Consider the following 22,174-nt stretch of genomic DNA (forward strand, 5'->3'; position numbering starts at 1 on the left):
CTAAAATAATATTTATTTGTTATTAAAGGGGTCTTTATACAGGGAAAAGTAATAATAACCCCAAACTTGGGCTTGTTTTGGACTACAACTCCCATCATCCCTAGCTAGCAGGACTAGTGGTCAGAAATGATGTGAATTGTAGTTCAAAAACAGATACCCAAGTTTGGGAAACACTGCTCTAGGCCAACCGGAGTTCATGCAGAATGGTGAGTCAGTCCTAGGGGCTTCACCAGATTCTGGCCTGAGCTGAGTATTCTAGAAGGTAGTGCACAAAGGTTGTACAACAGATGGATTAATGTGGACAGGGCTCTCCGGGAATAGGAAAATGAATTCCATATTTACCATGTGCTGTGTCACATTCCGGTTCTGTATTACGGCAGTATTTCATAAAGAGTCACATATCTTCCGATTATGCGTGGACCCCTTGAGTACCTTGATGGTTCATTTGGTGTTAGAGAGCCAGGAATACCTTGAGAAAGGTCAGATTACTATAAGAAATCTGTGCATTCTTGGGGAGAAAGTTTATTTAATCTGGAGGGTCCAGAATGTGCTATTCTGGAACAAATAATGGGCCAAGTTCAAAGTACAAACCTGAAGAATTAGATAGGTGGACTTGACCTACAGAATGTTGCAGCTGTGTGTCAGGGAGAGAAGGAAATACCAAGTCCTTACTGAACAATTTAACTATAATAACTCATGTTTCTCAGTTCAGCCCCAGAATGACAAGTACAGTGATCAATGATTTGGTTGTTCTTGATCAGATCCAAGCCATTCCCCTGGCGATAAAAGCTTAGTAAGCATTCAGTTTAGTAAACATTCACCAACAACTTCACCACTGTTCAAATCACTGAGCTGGTTGCTCTTTCTCTCTTATTATTACAAGTCCTATAAGAAACAGAAATCCTGCTATTAATACAGTCGTACCTTGGTTTTCGAACAGCTTAGTTCTCGAACGTTTTGGCTCCTGAACGTTTGGCAGCCAATCATAAGTCGCGTTTTGGTTTACAAACATTTTGGAAGTCGAACAGACTTCTGTTTGACTTCCAAGGTACAACTGTACTTCTTATGTGTATACACTATAGGTGACATTTAGTGATGTCTGCCTACTCACACAATGAAAATTTAATCTGGCATGCGATTTCTGCTCACATCCTGGGGCAAAGTTTGCATCCGGGAGCAACTACAGAAACAAGCAAATTTTAAAATAGGAGTAGTGTTGATCCAGGACTGGCAATTTTTGGACTGGTATTCTTCACTAACTGACATGTAAAATTTAGTTGTTCCAATCTTCTTATGTGTATACGTGTAAATAAATATATATATATTGCAGGAAGCCATTGTTCAGTTGATATCAGTACCTTGCAGCATGTGTCAGCAAAGGGCATAACCTCATATGTGCCTACTATGAAGGACAGCAGTGTTTGTTGTATGTAACCAACCATTTAAGAAGTTCTGGCTGCAAAGTGAGAAGTTCAGGTTTTTGCATGTTTATTGCAGCCTAGTAGCAGCTGAAAATGCTCATCTCTGGAGAACACAGAGAGCTGCATTTCTGAAATAGCAGATCTCGTGGAATCATTGAGGCTCACATTTCTGAAGGCCACAGCTTTCAGTTACATCATCCTTCATATTAAATTAATATATAAAAAAATCATATCAATCCTGATGCACATATAGAATTGATCTCTGGTGCACATGTTAATCCTGGTGCTCGTATAGAATTTGTCTCTGAGTGAACTTCTTTGATTTAAGTGTTACTGATATCTGTGGGACTTAAAAGCACTTGCCTGAGGGCTGGATTGTAGCCATTTTCTTTTTCTAATTTCTAGTGAAGCTATTGTTTTTTAAAAAACAATATTTTTCTCATTGGCTTAATTTTTATCTTTTATGACCTGAATATAAATAATCTTCCTTTTAATTTTATCCTAGACCCAGCAATTCTTCCATTATAAAGATACAGCTGCCATACTGTAAGCAGATGTGTTGCTTCCCTTTGATCTTAATTTTACAGATTCCTCTCCATTGCCAAGGCACAACAGCTGCATCTCTCATATATCACTTCATCCTATTCTCCATAAACTCACAATAGGAAGCTAAATTCACTTTATTTACGTGCTACTATGAGGACAGAAACCTCTGGCCGTTTATACAAGTGATATTTAAGCCATATTTTTAAAAAGCACACCAGTTCTTTGCAGATGAAATGAAAAGGCTACATTAACCGGAACACAGTTTTTATTTTAAAACGGCTCCTTTTGCCATTTGGCTCAATACCAAAACAACAGCAGTGGCCACATTCGGACATTCATCCCTGGCTTCACAAACCATGAAGAACCTGATTTGCACTAAGCCAGAGTTCCCAGTTTTATCCAAACCAGTTAAATCAGAACTTGGTTTTATTATCCTGGTTTGTTACTCACCATGAAGTATGACAATAGGGAGAGGGGCAAAGGAGGCGTGTGTGGCCATGATGCTCATCTGTAGCTTCATAAAACATGGTTTATAAACCATGATTTACAAGCCATGAGTGATCATCTGGATGAGACCATTAAGTATGATGCATGCCAGACTGAATGTATCTCTTAGAATGACTTGGAATACTATATATTTCAAAAAGACACTTCCACGTATGAAATATATGAAAACTATAAATAAAACATGTGCAGCACTTGGCTAAGTGTCTACCGCCCCATGTGAACATGTTAATCTGTGGCAGCTCCAAAACCGCCCCATGTGAACATGTTAATCTGTGGCAGCTCCAAAATGCACATACACTGAGTGAATATTCAACATATGCAACTATAACATGATGATTTGCATGGACAGCCTGGTATCAAATCCTCCTGTGTGTTTATCGTGCACATTAAACTGTGCATTTCTTTGCTGACACCCCCACCCATCATCATTGACCTCTGCTAATGGGTGGGAAGAAACACCAGAGGGATAAATTCAAAATGTGACTGCTATTTTCGCATGTAGTTCCGCCCTTAATTTCCTCCAAATCTGTAAGCCAGCTATTTGCTCCTCAAGGCTGGCAACAACAGTCAGGGTGAATTCATTATTACATGGGAGTTCCTGAGGTGACTCACATCTCAGATATTCCCTGGATAATTTGCCAAAGGAATGGTAGAAAACTGAATGCTGCTAACAGCCTGCCTCCTTCTCATTGCAGAGCCTCATTTGTGATGGTGAGGGGGGGCTGTTTTTAAACGTTTTAGGGTTTTATGAAAAGCGTGTATTATTCCGCCGATAGAATGGAGTTGTTACAGTCTGTCGCACAGCAACGTAATCAGAACACAGCTGTGGAAAAATCTGGAACAATTAGCGGAGAGGAGTGGAAGGGAATATATTTTCCTGTAGATGATTTAAATGCTTCCAATTCAGCCAGTGTTTTCTAACACTTAATTTAAAGCACACACACAAACAACATGAATGCTTTTTACAGAATTTTGTCATTTCCTCCCACCACCCTTGATTATACAGAACAGGAAATACATTTCATGTATTTCTTCAACTCAGCTGTGCCAGTTCTAATGGAAGTATATATTTAAATTGCTTCAGCCTGGACTCTGTATATAAGGTGTAGGTCAAAAACGGTTGTTTATTTTATGTCCAAATTCTGTAAACCCACAAAAACAAAGGAGGGCCGGTTATGTTCATAAAGCTGTCCTTCACTATGACAGCATCCCCAAGATAGGCAAATCTTCAGATCAAGATAGTATTACCAGAGCCAGGCATGTTAGTGGCATTTAGAGGTACCTGGGGTTTCTCTTTCTTGTCCGTCAGCCAAATTAAAAATCCCCAAAGAGCAGTGGAATGTGAGAGACTGAAATAGAGATGGAAAAAGTTTAGAAAAATAGTATTTCATTACAAATAATGAAAATGCCAATACTTAAAAAGGCTCCAGCTTCTTCAACAAAGAGTTCTTTTAAGTTTCACGGCTAAGTATGTCTCCCTTCTGTTTTCCATGAAATGGGCTTAGAAAACTTCTTGTTTGTGGTTTAACAAAAATTAGAACTATGCTGGCTGGGTTCTACCCAATAGACTCCATTAAACAATAAGAAGGCTTTGTTCGCTGCAATAAAAATAATGCACACTGTGTTTTCATTATGTGGCCCAGTGCCAGAGCTTTTACTTTTTCATTCACAAACTGAAATTTGGGAATAATTTAATAGAATCTGAAGCAAGTTTAGAAGCAGAAAAGAAAGCAGCCAGCAGGAAGGATTTGATGGTAATCCTGTTAATAGGTCATGTTGATCAGAACATAGACTAATAATCTCTTTTTATTATCTGATCATTGGCATGTATTATTTGAAATCCAGAATGTTGCTTTGGACTGGATGTTGTTTTGGCACACACTGTACCAAAGCATGCGTGATGGATCTTTGTATAGTGTGACAAATTAATCAACAGTGTGCTTTAATATTTAGGTTCACCTTAAAACTAAAAACAGAAATGCCAGAGTCTTGCTCTTTCAGCATCTAGAGTTTGAGAAACAGCACGTGCTTATAAGTGCAATACAAGTCTTTTAAGAGAAAAGCAAAGGATGAGAGAAGATTGAATTTAAGTTCATAGAAAGTAACTGAAGGAAGATAAGAAATTATCAGAATTTCCACAGTAACGTAAGCCCAGATTCTCAGAATGAATAACCATTTCCACTTATAGTTGCCTCAAGGTATCCCTGAACCAGTTTAATCATGGGTAATGGTAAAGTAAACAACCAGATAGCCACAAATTGAACTATCATGACCCTTAAGAGTCAGCCATAACTAAGGTAAAAGAGTCCCCTTCTGAAGAGCTAGGTTCCTAGCTCTGAGCCTGATGCTGGTGTTTAGGAAACCAGTGACTCCCAAGCTGGCATGCAGGAGCCCACCAAACTTGATGCCAGAAGGTCAGGATCCATAGAACCAGAACCAGGGCCTATACATTAACTTTCCCCTGAGGAAACCAAGCGTCTTCCACACTAACTTACCAGTCCCAGTGGCTATGAAATGCTTATCTTTAGGCCTGAGGATTGGCCCTTTCAGAGATGCTAGTTTTTGAAAAAGGAGCTGAGCTTAGGAGAGGCTCAAAAGGCCTTCATTCATTTCCATTTCTAGTTGAGGCAAGTGGCTAACTAGGAGCTTTCCATGGTTCTGTGGCAACCAAGCTGCCTTCCTGGCTCATCTCATGTGTCCACAGGGCCAAAAAATAATGCTCACATACAACCATCCAAAGAAATGACTGGAACCACTGCAATGTGGTGCTGGCCATTCCAACAAGAGCACCCACACCAGCAGAATACCGTGGCCAATGGTATCAACAGCCATGGAGAGATCAAGCAGAATTAACAGGGACACACTCCCCCATCTCTCTTCCAACAGAGGTTGTAATACAAGGTGACCAAGGCAGCTTCTGTGCAAAAAAAACCCCACAGATCTAAGTCCAGGTTGGAATGGATTTTGAAAACTAATTTCATCCATGCAAGCCTGGATCGGGCCATGACCCCCTTTTCCAAAAAGAGTAGGTTAGCACCCAGCCAGTAATTTCTTAGATTTTCTGAATCCAAGGAAGGTTTCTTAAGGAGTGAAGCTGTTTCCTTGAACTCAACAGAGCCCACCCCCATTTCACAAGGAGACGTTGTTTACCTTCCTGACCCAGCCAGGTATTTGAGTTTAAAAGCATAGATACCATAGAATGTTCGGTCAAATAAACAAATCTAATTTGTATATGAAGAGGTAAACAGAGCACTAATATTGCCTGTGCAATTTTAGCATAATTATATGGGGCATCAAAACAGGGCTGATTAATTATTTTTGTGGATTTTTTTTCCTTGATGCATTTCTATTGTCATATGTGAAATCTATTATCCTTCTCATACTAACCATATCATAAAATAAGAATGAAAACATCTGCATACAGATGTGTCTTTAACTCCTTCATTTCCCTTGTGTATATGAACAATTAGCAAACACTGGTCTTGCTTCTTTTCCTTTAGCCCTGAGCATAATTGAGGTTGTTGTTTTTTAAAATCTTTGGCAAGATAAGCAGAAGAAAACGGCTTGGAGGAAATGGGGTTCATACCAATGTGGTGATAATTAGTGATCTCTTTACACAATGCTTAAGCCCTTATGAGGGAGTTCAGAATGTTTATCTACCAAGCTAATGAGAGAAAGAGATAGCGTGTGGTGTTTTGCCAATTATTGTGGTGTGATTAATTATATGGCATGTATTTCATTTGGTTTTAGTACAAGCAAGCCATTATGTGATTCTCATAAGAGACGTTTTATTACAAGTGTAGATATTGTATATAAGTTTGTAAATTCAGCTGGAACCAGAAATAGGCATTTACACACACACAAATAGACATATATCAGGAGAACCTCACATTCTGTGCAGTTCAGCGATTCATTTTTTTCTTATAGGTCAAGCAGCTGTGGGGAGGGCAGGCAGTTGGGGGCCAAGAAAATAGCTGTATAAACTCTTTTGTCCCTAGTCTTCTATCGAACCTCATGCAAAAGAGCCACAGGAGAGTTGCAATCCAGAATGCCATTATTCATAAGATTCCTATTTTCCATTAAGAATTTAAGAGATCACACACAACAGCAGTTTGACAGCTACAGGCAAACCATGGTTTAGTGTTACGTGTGAAGCCTGTCCAACGGCTTGACTATGGCTTTACTGCCAGCAAAACACAGCCTGAAGTCAGGTTTGTTGTTGGTTTGTAAAACTTGGTTGTCAAGGGAATGTACTAAAGCTAGCTACAACCTGAGTGAGAAATTCAACAGTTGGTGGTGGTAGGACACACCTACCAAATGCTGCCTCAGCAGGGGCATCCAGATTGATTTTAGGAAGATATGTCTCAGCCACTGGTACCTATTTACACAGTTGCTTGTGATCCGCCAAACATTTGTAGTAGATGACCCTTGGGGCCCTTCCAACCCTTCGATTCTAAGGTCTGCTAAGGATTCCATGACCACCATAATACTTTCAATTTATGCCCACATATTACTTTCCCCAGTTAAACTGAGATATTTATAAGAAGCAGCAAAGTATATTCCACATGGAACAAGAATGAATGGTTTATTTTGCCTTTTTCATGGTGTTGTTTGTGTGCTCCAGCTCTTTACTAATACTCTGGGAATCATGCATTTCTTTATATGCTTTTAGACATCTTTTTGCCCTGGTTTTCCCCTGCACAAAGAAGTCACTCAAAGCACCTTACAAATAAAAAGGAAACAGAAAAGCAGCAGTAACCCAATAATTGAAACACAAACAAAACTGTCTTAGCAAACAGAGTTTAGATTTACAGAATAGTATCTATTCTCCTTTGTTTGTTTGTTCAAATTCATTATCTTCATTCAGAAAAAGGTTGGAGAAATTTGCCTAAAACTACACAATTCACTTAACAGCACATCAATGCCATCGTTATCTAGTATTTATGCTGGAGCAACCTTTGAGGTTATGTTTTGCAGCAGGTTAATGTTGCAAACAGTTAATATAAGACCTGCCTGAGATTGCCAGAGCCCTGAAAAAGGAACACTTTGGATGCACATTATGCAGCCAATTAGTAGACCATAGACCTCTACCTTTCCGGCCAAAGTGGTTCTTGAGATTTATCTGTGTAAATGTCAGAACTGGATCACATTTCCCATTAGCTTTCCAAAATACTAAGGAATCACTGAACAAAACACACACACACACACACACACACACACACACACACACACACACTTACTTACCTGTCAGTAGCTGAGCTGCTGTACTATCGCATGAAAATGTTTACAAGCAACCTTACTTCTCAGTGGGAAGTTGTCAGCTTGTCAGAATAGTTGACAAAGTGCAGGTTTTTTTTAAGATAGTGAAAAGTTAGTGTGGTGTAGCAGAAAAAAACATGAGAGATTCTGCTGGCTAGATGGGGCAGCTGCAGATTAGGAAAGTTAGGCAGCATTCAAACAACACATTAGTCCATTATCCCAATATTTCCTTACCTGATAATTTTTATGTGTGGTTTCACACAACATAAAAGTCACCTCTGGAAAACTAGCAACAGTTTTAACACTCATTTCTGTGTTACTTGCTTCCAGAAAGAAGAAGAAATGTTTTCAACCCTGTTATCCGGGAAAACTGTGGGAGGGGGTTGCTTGGCAGGGGGTTGGACTGGATGGCCCTTGTGGTCTCTTCCAACTCTATGATTCTATGATTCTATGCCATAATTTCCCCATGGTTTTCCTGGATCACACCATTTGATGAAAGTTGGGACAGTGTTCCAACACGCAGTCCTTTCCTGCTGTTTTCTTGGAAGAACATAAGGGCACATGTGCATAAAGGATGCTGTCAGGAGCTGGTTGCACATTATGCAACCAGTTAGTTGACCATAGACCTCTATCTTTCCAGCCAAGCGTAGGTCAGCAGTCAAAGAAAAACATGGTGCCAGTGAAGTTAACTCTTTATTCAAGAAACCAAACCAGTGCAGGCCCAGTGATCCTAGAACTTCTCCCAGTAGGTCTTGCTCCAACAAGGCAGTTGCGAGGACTGAAGGTCCCCACCATCTCACCACTTCATCAAGCTCCTGTTCTCTAGGGTCTTTCCTAAGCAGTAACTAACTGTGCCTGTACACAACGCCGCCTCTGCTCTGTCCTCTTCATTTCATGTTCTAGGAGACCAGGAGGGAGGGGAGTTAGTTGCAGCAGGAGGGGGAAGACTCCCCAGCTTCTTCAGCAGCCTTCCTCATCTCTGTCTCCTGGCCCCACACCCCTCCAGCCTCCATTTCTGCCTCAGAGTCTGACCTGTCCTCTGCCACAGCCTCTTCCTGCTCACCAAACCCTGTTACCTCTTCTGCTTCCGACACCTCCCCCTCCCGGTCTGCTGCTGCTCCTCCCTCTGACCATGCATTGTCATCTCACCACCAGTCCCCTGGCTCGGAGCATTCTTCTCCTGGGTGTGCCTTTGGGGGTTCCCCAGCTAGTGGCTTCCACCACTCTTCTGCACTCCTCTGCACCCAGCCAGTCCACAACAGGTTTGATGATTTCCTCTGTTGTGTCACACCACACAAGCTAGCTAAAATCTTCCACATGCAAGCCATATGAAGGAAATAATCTGCAACTCATTATCAGTTAACTGACAGGCCCTTCTTCCCATGGTGATTTGTAAGATCATGGTGAGACACTATTAAGTCACTGCCATCATGTGAGTCACATCCACAAGTGGCATGTGTCAAGGTTAATGCAACTAGTGGCATAGTTTCATGCAGAGAGGATTATCGATATTCCATTCTATGTCCCTAACCCACTAGTTCCTACTGTCAAAACTTACATGTGTGTCTTTGTAGGTTGCTACTAAGTAAATAGAACGCGGGTGGCACTGTGGGTTAAACCACACAGCCTAGGGCTTGCCGATCAGAAGATCAGCGGCTCAAATCCCCGCGACGGGGTGAGCTCCCGTTGCTCGGTCCCTGCTCCTGCCCACCTAGCAGTTCAAAAGCACATCAAAGTGCAAGTAGATAAATAGGTACCGCTCCGGCAGGAAAGTAAATGGCGTTTCCGTGTACTGCTCTGGTTCCCCATGACCACACGACCCGGAAGCCAGCTCCCTCGGACAGTAAAGCAAGATGAGCTCCGCAACTGGACCTAATGGTCAGGGGTCCCTTTATCTTTACCTTACTAAGTAAATTAATGTTATAATTTTTGCTAATTTCAATGAGAACGAGTCGTTCAATTTATTACTTTGTGAAAATTAAAGTGTCTAAAATGTGACAAAAGTTCAGTGAAAATGAAACTTGGTTTTACATCATAGACTGATGCGTTTTTAATTGTTTTTTTTAAAAATAGGTGAATGCGTCCCGACAAGAAACTAAACTGATGGAGGAATGTGACCTGCTTATTGAAATAATCCAACAAAGGCGTCAGATTATTGGTACCAAAATCAAGGAAGGGAAGGTAAGAATTTTTATCTTGGAAGTCCTCAAATAGATTAACATTCTTGATAAATGCTTTATGCTTTGTGACTTCTGACTTCTTGTTTTAGTATTCTGCAAAATATACACAAGCCCTTGAAAACTCCTTGGCAGCTACTGCATTTTGTAGAAAGAAGTGCCTATGCTGTCACAACTCATTAAGCAAACGTTCAGTCACCATTTAAAATCTACTGGATGTCTATAATGTTGATAGTATCTTGTGCTATTTTTATTTTGCTGTTATGCTGTCTTACTGTTTTAAAAATGCATGCACAGTTTCCCACCACCCCCCACCCCAAGATGGCGGGAAATATGTTTTTGGTTTACCAAAACTGCAAATACTGTAATGCTTTAGCAAATACATTTTGTGTGCGAACTAAAATATGAAGGTCCTGTTGAAATTGCTAACCTGAGATACCATAATCTTCAGGAAAAATTTATTCTGTAGATAATGTAATTATTTATTAAATGTATGTATACAAAGTAGCTTTGCTAACATGAACCTTAAAATCAAAACAAAAGGGAAATCGTGGGGGAAGACCCGGAGAATCTGAGAACAGTAGTGCAAAATTACAGGTTATATGTTACAGAAGGGAGAAGGCAATGAAATATTTTAACGCATTGCAAGGTAGAAGGAGTTCAAGTTAAATGTCATTCCTTAATCACTGTAGTACAGCTATTTCTGATGTCAGCCCATTGTGTGAAGTAAGTATCAGTTATTCACCCAAGCTTTAAATTGGTTACCTAGCTAACTGTGAAATCAGTTTGACCATGATTCCTGTTGCTTTTAAGTGCAAGCCATTCAATCTTTAACTGCTAAAGTAGCTTGAAGAAGTCAAACATAAACTCTCCCTGTGTGGGAAAAGGCTTTGACAAGAAATAAAGTCAGGGGCAGGTTAAATGGTTCACTTAGCTGTCAAGATATTCCAATTAACTTAAAATAAAAAGCCCTGTAGGCAAGAGCTGACTCAAATATGCTTGAAGACCACCATTCCCCAAGTTGTTGTTTGACAGGCCCTGAACTTCTTTATGCTATTAGCAAAATATAGCTCCCTCCAGGATCTCATGTGACAACCTTCTGTATAATCTTGTTGGTTACATGATTGCAGTGGAAACCCACATTTTTGCACCAAAGTTCATGGCAAACTTTCCATTGAGTCAGACAGGCCTGCTCAGACCCAAGGTTTGTGTTGAAGGGAAGGAAAAGGCTTATTAGTATTATTATTGACAGAAGTGATTCTTTTTCATTGCTTTATGCCGTTGGGCTATGAAAGAAGTGCTTTAACAAGCCTGAGACGCTGCTTTCTCAAACAACGCTTGTACTTATTCCCAAAGTCTCTTTTTCTGCTGACAGCAGAAGTACAGCTATTTTCCAAGGAAGGCTAGTGTGTCAGTACATTTTTTCCAGCAAATTAAGCAGGTGTTTCACCAGCTGGATTAGCAGTTTGACCACATGGTTAAGCAACCCAGCAGATTTGCCATACTCTGCCTCTAGGTTTTAGCCCTCTATGTGGTCCCACCGCAAGCTTAAAATGTAACGCAAGACATTTCTCTGGTAATGTGCTGAGAAGTAAAAAAAATGATAATAATGTTTGCCCGCAATGCTAAAAGAAAAAAGCCTGGCATCTACATTGTACGGATTTTGACATACCACCTCACCAAGGCAATTGGGGGAGTTGAGGTAGCTTTCTGCTGTTAGCTTGTATATAGGTAGTTGTAATATTTTTAACACATAAGCTGCCCTGGGGTTATTTATGATGAAGTAATATAGAAGTTTATTGAATAAACGAAATGAGAATTTTTAGCATTGCCTTTGGTGAAGTTGAAACCTGCACAACTTTTCTTAGATAATTTCATGGAAGCTCAAATAGATCCAGAAATGAGTATCAAAGGTCCACATGGTTCAGCAGAGAACAGGAGGAAATGAGATATAGGCTTTATCAACTGTTTCCAGATATCTGCTGCTAAAGTTGCTTTTGCTTTGTGGGATTATTGCATTTCCACCCAGAACTGGGTCTGTTTATATTTTGTACTGTACCTGGGTAAAATGCAGTTATTTCCCCCAAAATGCTAATAGCAATGTAGAATTTATCTGTGTACTCCCTAGCAGTTACGTGACTGCATTGCTTATCCTGTTTCTGGTATTAGAGTATTTTAAAAAACAATCACCACTTTCTGTTTGGATATTCAAACCAATTAGGCTAATACTTAATGAGTTATCACCTCACAATACTTTAAAATGTTGACCCACCAAAATACAGATTTAAGGAATAAATGTAGTCTCTGGTGCTGGCCAGAATATAAGTATAAAAACAGTTACTATTTTAAAATGTAAGGGTGTTTTAAAAAATAATCTACAGAACACTAGTGTTGTTGGCAAGAATAATCTTTTTAAAAAAAATTTGTTAATCACCTATAAGAGGCGGAGGCAGGAACCAATCAACACTGACTTTGTGGTGTTTCCTGTGGCGCAATCCAGGGTGAACTATAGATTCTTTAAGGCACCAATTCTAACACAAATGGGATCAAGCTGAACCATATACTACATGACACTTTTGAGGAAACTTGTTTAGGATTCAATGTAAACGGCATTCCTCTTTTTTCTAAAATGTAATAGAATTAAAGTGGTTTGGACTTAAAGCTTACTTTCAAAGAAATACTCTGATGGTGGACTGTGGACATAAATCTCATGTTTGTTGTGGCCTTAAAGTCAGGATACATAACTCTTATCTTAGTTAATTGTCTGCCAGCAGAGTCATGATATGCAATGTTTATTGCTTAATAAGTGCAACCCTGCAAGTATTTTTTGTGTTATCTTTACTATAAAATTCCAAACTTGCTGCCAGTCTACTTAATTATCAATTTCCTGTTTTTTAAACATGTAATCAGAGCTTAATGTGTTTCTTAGGTACAGAGTTATTAGATTTCCTTCCTCTTCCCTTTCCATTTGGAATATCCAGCAATGTTGATGCTAATGACACTCTGCTGAGGGGGGGGGGGGCTTCCTGTGATCTGGGGCATTGCAGGACAGTATCTTCTATCAGCTGTAGATAGGCAAGCTTTAAATTCACAACTTCAGATAGTTTTCACTTACATTTCAGTAAGTGCCTGCCTGCCCCCGCTGCAGAAGTTGTGTGCAGTATCCACATTTTCCAGCATATCACAGACAAACATCACAGTGTTTTCTACTTAACTGAATTCAACCCAAGACAAAGCTGAAGAAACAGAAGCATCTGAGACTTAACATTTATTTTATTGTCAGTTCACATGAATTACTCCTTTCAGTCAGGTTATCTTCTAGGGTCACTTTTTTCTGTAAACAAGTTCAGGAATTTATAGCAATATGTAGCACAACTTGTAAGCTGCTTTTAAGACATCGTTTTGGGGGAACTGGCCATCACAATAGACTTTCGTTATCGGAGAAGTAGAGACCGGTGGGAAGTGACGTTTCCTGCCATTGGAAAAATCTGCCAGCTGTGCTTACTTTGGATCTCCCCAGTGAGAAGAATAAAGCTTTTTACTTGGAACAATATAGGCTCAGAGAGAGCAGGTGTAAATGGTACTTTTGCTTCTCAGTTAAGCCACTCGCATTAGCACCCAATTTATGCCGTGGCCTTGAAGAATGGTAAAATTGTAGAAAAGCACAGTTTTAAATTTCACGCACCTGACTTTCCCCCTTACATTCTCCTCTCCCCTTTTGCAGGTGGTGAGACTGAGGAAACTCGCCCAGCAGATAGCGAATTGCAAGCAGTGCATTGAGCGCTCCACTTCTCTGATCTCGCAAGCTGAGCAATCTCTGAAGGAGAATGATCACGCACGCTTCTTGCAGTCTGCTAAAAACATAACGGAAAGGTAATGTCACAAGCACACAGGGACCACTACAGTCAAGTGGTTCTGAAGATCTTATAAAGTACAATGTGGCTAATCCTCCACTTTTGCTTGTCCCCAGTGGCCAGTACAGTCATACCTTGGAAGTCAAATGGAATTCGTTCTGGAAGTTGGTGCAACTTCCAAAAACGTTCGGAAACTAAAGCGTGGCTTCTGATTGGCTGCAGGAAGCTCCTGCAGCCAATCGGAAGCCCCATCAGACGTTCAGCTTCCCCCGGAACAATCATTTCTGGATTTGTAGTGTTTGGGAGCCAAAACGACTGAGTTCCAAGGTGTTCAGGATCCAAAGTACGACTGTATTCAAAAACAAAATGCCAAACATTGTTGAGAAAACAACTTCTGGAACTATATTATAGGAATCTGCAAGGCTATAGATGCTTCCACATATTTAATAGAAATTATTATCAAAACAGTACCATTCAAGTGAATCTGTAGGGGTATTTACAGATGTAATTACTGATGTTAAAAATATTGCCCTTCAAGGGTTGCTGAACTACAACTCCCATCATCCCTGACTGTTGGCTATAGATGTTTCTCAACCCTGTCATAGAAGAGGGTTTGACAAATCATAAAAATGTTATACCACCAGTTTGGAGAAGTTATATGTAATAAGCAGAAAACAAAATACTACTTACGTTTCACATCCTGCTTTAACTGGGCAAAAGCTTCATTTCAAACTCCAGGTTCTTTAAGGATCCCAAATTTCCTGCAGCTATTTGAATTGGGTTTCTTTCTTTCGCATCATGGTAACTACATTTCTGCTTTAAAATATAGAAAATAGTGATATGTAGATAAGGTGCAGAAAAGAACAGAACAGCCCCTGAAAATGCATTGCTAAAAATGTACATAGCAAAAACCTTGTATTACTACATGTGTTTTCATTTGGGACAACCGTTTTCTCCAATGGAAGCTTTCCTCCCAATATGGGGGATACTTTTTTGTCACGATTAAACTCCCTTTTCATGCCTGTTTTGACCCCAGTAATGGGGCCCACTCCCCTGACTGCAAGTTACATTTTTTTTAAAAAAAAATGTTCATGTTAAATGCAAATACACAATTAATGTCAAATCTAGTTTGATCCACAAGCTTAGGTCCCAGAAGCTGTGTGCTATGCAAGGACCAATTTTGAATTTTTTTTAATAGGGATGATAGGCTGTATTAGTTAACCTCAGGAGCATTTGTAACCAAGTTGTGCTTCCATATACATGGGGGTCAAGACATTCAAAATGGTTTCTGCGTGGAAAGTATTGCAAGCACCATAGAAATCTTACTAGTAGTTGCAACCAACTGAACCACGTACAGGCAATATTTAATTAAAAAATTATACTTCTGCTTCAAAGCCATTTTGGCAAGTAAGTGGTATATAAACGAATTCATCATAATTATAAGGAAGGCAGTAGCTACATGCACGCCTCAGGATGATAGTGTAGGAGCTAACAGCATAATGTCTGCTTTATTTAGACAGCATTTTTGCCTTACATATCTTTTTTTTAGAGTTGGGAAAATAACTGAACATCCTTTGGAATAAGTGGCTATTTTTCATCATTCATCTGAACCAGAAGAAGTTACCCAATTCATGAAAATGCATAATTCATACTAAATTTTAGATGTAATAAACTGAGGCTGAAGTCATTACCATATGAGTTTTGAACCTGAGTTTTCAGTACTAGGTGGAGAATTAAATCTTTCATTTTGGGAAATGGAAGCAGTCAAAACATTCTGATTTAGTATATATTATGAGTGCAATTGATTGAAAGTGTGTAGCTGCTTCCAAACAGGCAAGATTAGCTTATTCCCCACTGTACAAGAAGGAAGCTTATTCTCTATGCCTGAGTGAATGTGAATTTTCTTTTGAATCTTCTCAAAACACAATAATCCACTTACAGTTCTGGTATGCGTTGTCATGTCTTTGAGATCCCCGACTGAAAACTTCATTGCTTTGTAAGCGTACAGTGCTGAGACTTGTCCAAAACTAAATACAAGCTACAAAACAAACAAACCTATACAGCTTCCCACCCCCACCCACATTAATGAAATATTACGGCTTTAGCTTCACCCAGCAGATTGCAGAGTTAAAACGGTATAGCTGCTATAAGCTGGAGAAGTGCTCTACGCCTCTCTTTATAAAAAGAACATGTGTGAACACCTGGAACAGCATGCTAGTTAGTGGAGCTGCGTTAAGAAAAAGTGCAAAAGAACGCCTGCCAAAACCATTTTCTACAAGAAATAAATACTGCGTGCTTCTGCAGGATTTCTTGAATGGTATGCAAGAAAACCCTCATTCTTATGTTTCTTTCCAATGCTTAACCCAGCACGTTTAATGCTTAAGCTGAATCCCAGTCAAATTTTCAGCAGAATAAATAAGCCCCATTCAGTTTACTGTGTTGCAAAAAGATATTGTGATGACCAAAAAAGGGGGCATTGTTCACCTCATTCGCCCCAGTCTTAACTTGAGTTTTTTTTTTTTTTTTAACAAAAGCAACATAAGTATGACATTACTTTGAGTAGTTTTGATGCTTGGCAATATGACTCCCGCAGTGAATCTTAGAGCAACTACAGGCTTGTTTGGGCTGAAAGAATATTTCTTCCCTGTGTTTTCTTTCTAAAATAAGATAAGCTGGGACTGAAGACTTCCTAAATTTGCTTCTTTCCATTACTAGCAGCAGGGTCCCCCCGATCACATTGGCTAATAGGGACTGTAGAGTACTGCTTTGCCTACAGGAGGTCTCAGGTCAAGTCCCTGGCATTTCCAGTTAAAAAAGAGAAGGTAACAGTTGGTGTAAAAGGCCTCTTACCAAGACCCGAATTGCTACTGCTAACCAGAGTAGGAAATACTGCACTAGGTAGACAGTTTGTCTGACCTAGTATATTATGGACTTTCTCTGTGTTCCAAATGGCCATGGGAATGTTTATTGCTATTCGGTGCAGTAGAAACGGCATTCAGCACATTCCCCAAGCACACTTCCCTCCCCTCCCCACTTGTGTTATGTATGTTATGTACCCTAGACATCAAAATAATTTCCCAGCCTGAACCCAGGCTCTAAATAAGCCCTGTTTCTTCCACTGCAGAGTCGCCATGGCAACAGCATCTTCCCAGGTTCTAATTCCTGAAATAAATCTCAATGACACTTTTGACACCTTTGCGCTAGATTTTACCAGAGAGAAGAAACTACTGGAATGCCTTGATTATCTTACAGGTAAGATACTAGAACATATAGTGTATGTCTGTGCATTTATATGCATAGATAGACAGATCAATATCTGTCTTTCTATTTGATTAACCCACCCAATGCCCAAGCCAAAAATCATTGTTTTTTAACCCAGATCATTGTTTTTTAATCATATCTTACATTTAGCCACTGCCTGGGGGTGGGGGGTGGCACTGCAACTGGCCCCACAACATAGCCATTTATTTATTTATTTCGCTGTGGGGGGGGAGCACTGCACATAGCTGACAACTTTTTGAACATAATGCGAGACTGTAGAGAACAAGTGAATGTGACAAATGGGATGAATGATTGGAATGAAGGGGGGAAGTTATGTGACAAATGTTAACAGTTGCTTTTTAATTTTTCACAGCTCCAAATCCCCCAACCATTAGAGAAGAGCTTTGTACAGCTTCTTATGACACAATCACAGTCCACTGGACGTCAGATGATGAATTCAGTGTGGTCTCCTATGAGTTGCAGTATACCATTTTCACTGGGCAAGCTAATGTAGTTAGTAAGTACGAATCATTTTATATATCGTGTTTTATTTTGATTTCCAACAAATCGCAAGCAAGTCAAATAGAAAACAGAAAGTCCCTATAGCCTTTCCTCAGTTTATGTCAACACTGCATCTTTTGCCAGTAATGTGTACAGGACAGTGGCAATACTCCCATTAGTGTGTTAACAATACATCAACTATAGATACAGCAATAGAAATAAATCTAATGGGTGAAATCCAAAGCTTTCTTTCCATTTCTGGGGTGGCTTTTGATCTAGCAGCGTCATCTGCTAACATAAGGAAATGGGAGGTGATTTACTCTGCAGTGTTCTAGACGATTCCTCAAGCCTCTGAAATAGTTTTAGGGCAGGCATGTCCAAAATCCATTTCAGGCGCCTAATCCAGCCTGCCGGTCGGTTTAATCTGGCCCCTGTGGCAGTTTATTTCCTGGGGTAGAATCCTAAAAAAAAAAAAAAGCTCACCAACTTCAACCCTTAAAAAGCTCACCAACTTCAATCCTAAAAAAGGTTAACAACTTTGGTCAGCCCTTTGGTCGGCCCTCACGGCCCTTCACTTCATCAAATCTGGCCCTCTTGGAAAAAATGTTTGGACACCGCTGGTTTTAGGGGGACGCTGGTTGGTGGTTGCAGCAAGAATGGGAAATTGAAGAAAGCTGCTTTTCCTTCTCTTACATTAATGGATGCCTCTGTGGATAAAAACCCATTCTGTAGGTGAACAACAGCATTAGATTTTTACCCAGAGAGGTGTGTTTTTGTTTTTTAAATCAATCTCATTTCCATAATGGACCTGTTTATTTTATCACAGAACAAGTTTAACTTGCTAGCCCTTACTCATCAACATCATGCATCCGTCAAATATCATTATGTCAGTGATAAAGCTATACAGTTTCTATTAGTTTATGTTATTTAAATTATTGCTTTTTCTGAAGTGTTTTGTGATGACAGAGCATTACTTAATGCTGAAGGTGAAAAGGTTTGGGTTATTGAGTTTGTGTATATATTTTACAAGTCATGCATTTTTCCCTCCGAATTAGTTTCCTTCTCCAAATATTAAATGAAAAAACATATTTTTGTTCTTGTTAATAGTAAGATGTGGTGCTTTTTATTTAATTGTGACCGTCTGTTGGTGTATTTCGCTATTTATTTGTGTTTATGTGGCATGCTTTTATTTTTGTATGCAACCTTGGACATTTTTAAGTTTTAAAAAACGCAGCTGGTCCATTTTATAAATAAAGCTGTTGCTAGAGATTCTTTGTTGCAGTCATACTATTTATGCTAGTTTGGACTGAACGTCAGGAGTGGAGTCGACTTCTGCATGCATTCTGATCTGGGTTCTAACACTGATGACCATTTGCTATTATGAACTATTGTTTCTCCAAATTTGAAGTAAACTCTCTATATACTGGTGGAAAGGGATTGGCTGAACTAGTCAACAGGTGTTTTAGTTTCATTGCTCAAAACTTAAGACACCTCAGTAAATATAGTGGTGTGATTTGAATTGTGAATTCTAAAATATTGAAAGCATATGTCTAAAAGGTTTCATGAATTTTCCAGATAGCACTTAATTTACATCAACGGTGTCTAAATTTTTTATGGAGTTGCGCAGGAAAATATATATATGGAAATCTTCCTTAGGCACTTGAAGTCTGCAGATAGCCTGGCTGCAAATAATCTTAAGAGTTCTGCAAAAGAATTAGAGCAAAATAGATGAAGTGAAGAAGACACGGAAAGGGCTAGATGTTTCTTTGGTTAATCACTGACAAGAAGAGAGAGCTAAGTGATAATAAGCTGCACTTCATTCTGTCTGACCCATTTCTATGCATGGTATTACGCTGACAGAAGGCAAACTGGAGGATAGTGGTAAAGACATTAGGTCAGCTGAAAAGCACTAGGGTAGGACTTTAGAACAAAGCTTCTGCATTGCGAGAAAGCCAGTGAAGGATGTTAGTCTCATTTTTATGAAATGTAGCTTAATAAGTGACTCAGTATCTTGTCTTAAAGGGGTGGAGAGGCCAAGTATTAATTGTATGTCATGGTTTGAATAACCCAGCAGTTATACCAAAATGTGGGGTTATTAATTGCTGCTTATTGCCTGTGTGGCATATAGTAGTCAGAGTGTCAGACGACGACCTGGGAGATTTGGAGATTCCCATGTGCAAGGTTCTTAAATGGTGGTGTGGTGATTGGTGAGTTTTCCAGTTTCCCTCACACCCTTGTGCTTCTAGAAAGATTCCTCTTCTGAGCAGGAATCAGACTTATGTATCTCTGGAATGTATTTACTTTCCTGACTGGCTTCTTTTTCTTGCTGTTTTCAAACTTTTGCTCTAGCCTGGGAGAACAAAACTGACCTATGGAGAGGAAAGACCTTTTCCTGTTTGGATGCTTGTTACACCAATATTATCACTGTAACTGAAACAAGTTAAAATTTCCTTCTTAAATTTTTGCAACATTGTAGTCTTGTAGTATGTATACCAGTTGTTTATTATTGTTTCTCTTTTTTGAAAGTGACTAAAATTTGCTAGTAGTCACAGATAATCTGCAGCCAGGAAGTGCATGGCTCATGCTTAATTGAGAGGGTCATCATCTTTGGTGTCTGCCAGTGAATTAGTGAAGAGGAAGCAGATAGCATAGCAGACCATGTGCAACTGCCATGCATCCATTCCCTAGTGACACCATAAATGTATCATTCTTGATATATGGCCGCACATTCAACTTAGCTTGCTCACTGCTCCGGAATTTGCTGTGTAGAATGGAATAGTATTTAGATGTGAGATGTGTTATGTATTAAGTTTAACTGCAGTACTCACTCTGCCCACTGTGGCTGCAGTTCTCACTCAGGTCCCCAATATGCAAATGAAGGATTGAGAGTGCCGTTCACGGATTGGGTAGCTAGAGGGAGTTTGTTACTGTTGCAAGTTACTGAGTACTATATAAGCCAGTTGGCTAAGCTGTTGCTCAGTCCAGGACTCAGAGCTGAAATAAAGAGCTGGTTGTTTTAAGAGCTGTGTCTTCATCCATCTTTCCCACTACTCAACAAGATGTATTTAATTGTGTGTGATTATTTTTTTTAAGGGATTGCTTCAGGGGCTTAATTTCTTTCGGGGGTGGGGGGTAATGCAGAGATGGGTTCAGATAAACAAGGGGTGAAATTTGTTGTCAAAATGGGATTATATCTAGATAGGCTTTTAGCATGCCTCTTGCCATAATTTAAGAAAGGAAGAGCTTCACTGGTTGTTGAAAGCATGGATTCTACTGGGATGGGAATATCTCTGTGATTATGAACTCATCATATGATAAGGTGCCATAGGTTCTGAATTTCCTGGACATAGCCGGCTCATCAACGTTTGTGTCCGGATTTTCACATTTTGAAATATGGCAAACCCTATCATATGAAGATTTATCTTTGTTACTGTGGATTGTATCCAGTTCTAATCCTACTCAGAATAGATCTATTGACATTAATGGTCATGGCTATCCTAGGTTCATTAGACAGAATTGTATGGCTGTAATTTCCCACTCCTGCAATGAAGGCTCCCCTTTGTTAGCTACAGCATGCAAAAGAACTTAATACATTCATAGTGCTCCATTTCCTATAGCTGATAATGGAAAGTATTTGGAGCAGTTATTGGGTCAGTTATGTGGGGTTCCCCCCCCCTCCTCCTAAATGAACATTGCATACAATGATGCATGTGCAAAAGATTGTGCCAGACCAGAGAATCTGCATGGTTTTTTTTGGGGGGGGGGAGATTCCTTGAAGAGCTTTCCTGAAAATATCATATTGATTTTCTATTGACATTTAGTTTATAGTATTTCAGAAACATTCACAAATCATTGATTGGTTGGTGTGTGTTCAAAAACTCATGAACTCCTTGCCCAAACTGATATTTTTTTTAAAAAAAATGTAAAAGACATTTCAATTAAGTTCCTTTTGAAATAGCTTTGAAAACAATCACTTGTCTTCTGAATGCTTTGGAATCAAAGTTACGTAAGTAATACTTTGTTTAGCAGCTGGCTGTGCATGATGTACTAAAATTTTCTCCATGTGCTAAAAGTTGTCAGCTATGCACTTACAAAAAGCAGAGCAGAACAGAAGACTGCACTGAGTATATGCTATCATCACGTTTTTGGAAACTGTGCCTATGAGGGTTTTTATTTAAAGAACGAACTTTATAAAGAAAGCAATCCTCTACCATGTAGCCACTACACTCGTAAATTAAGAAACAGCCAGCCTTCGGAAATCCGCTTGTGTAGACAATTATCCTAAATCCTTTTTATGTTCATTTATTTTCTTTCAATTAAAAAAAAAGGGTGGCTAGATGCAGAAATGGTTATGCGGGCAAGGGAGGACACTGGTGTCTTAATGCAGAAATTCTTTTACAAGTTAGCTGGGGATTTAAGAATCATAATGGATTGGGCATTTGGACGTGCTTTTAAGGCAGTGCATTCAAATTTACTTCCCATTCATAGGCAGTGTTTTTTTAAACAAAAAACAGGAACCTACCTGCACATTAAGGTCAGCCTCTCACACCCTGCATTTTATCACCAAAGACCTTGTTTTTAATAAATGCATTAAAATACCCCCTTGACAATTTTCAAAAAGTATCTGCGTTTAGCGGATTTATTTTTT

At 39.5% G+C, this 22,174-nt stretch overlaps 1 protein-coding gene across 6 annotated transcripts in view; it reads left to right on the forward strand.

The window, feature by feature from the left end:
- Nucleotides 1-22,174, forward strand: part of MID1 (midline 1) — a 196,297-nt gene that overhangs the window by 169,083 nt on the left and 5,040 nt on the right. For all 6 annotated transcript variants that reach the window (XM_033147421.1, XM_033147419.1, XM_033147423.1 and 3 more), the window contains exons 4-7: nucleotides 9,807-9,914; nucleotides 13,635-13,783; nucleotides 16,889-17,016; nucleotides 17,399-17,542. In XM_033147421.1, coding sequence (XP_033003312.1) covers nucleotides 9,807-9,914; nucleotides 13,635-13,783; nucleotides 16,889-17,016; nucleotides 17,399-17,542 — 529 coding nt within the window. The remainder of the gene's footprint in view (nucleotides 1-9,806; nucleotides 9,915-13,634; nucleotides 13,784-16,888; nucleotides 17,017-17,398; nucleotides 17,543-22,174) is intronic.

This window comes from Lacerta agilis, chromosome 4, assembly GCF_009819535.1.
Source record: "Lacerta agilis isolate rLacAgi1 chromosome 4, rLacAgi1.pri, whole genome shotgun sequence".
NCBI classification, from domain to species: domain Eukaryota; kingdom Metazoa; phylum Chordata; class Lepidosauria; order Squamata; family Lacertidae; genus Lacerta; species Lacerta agilis.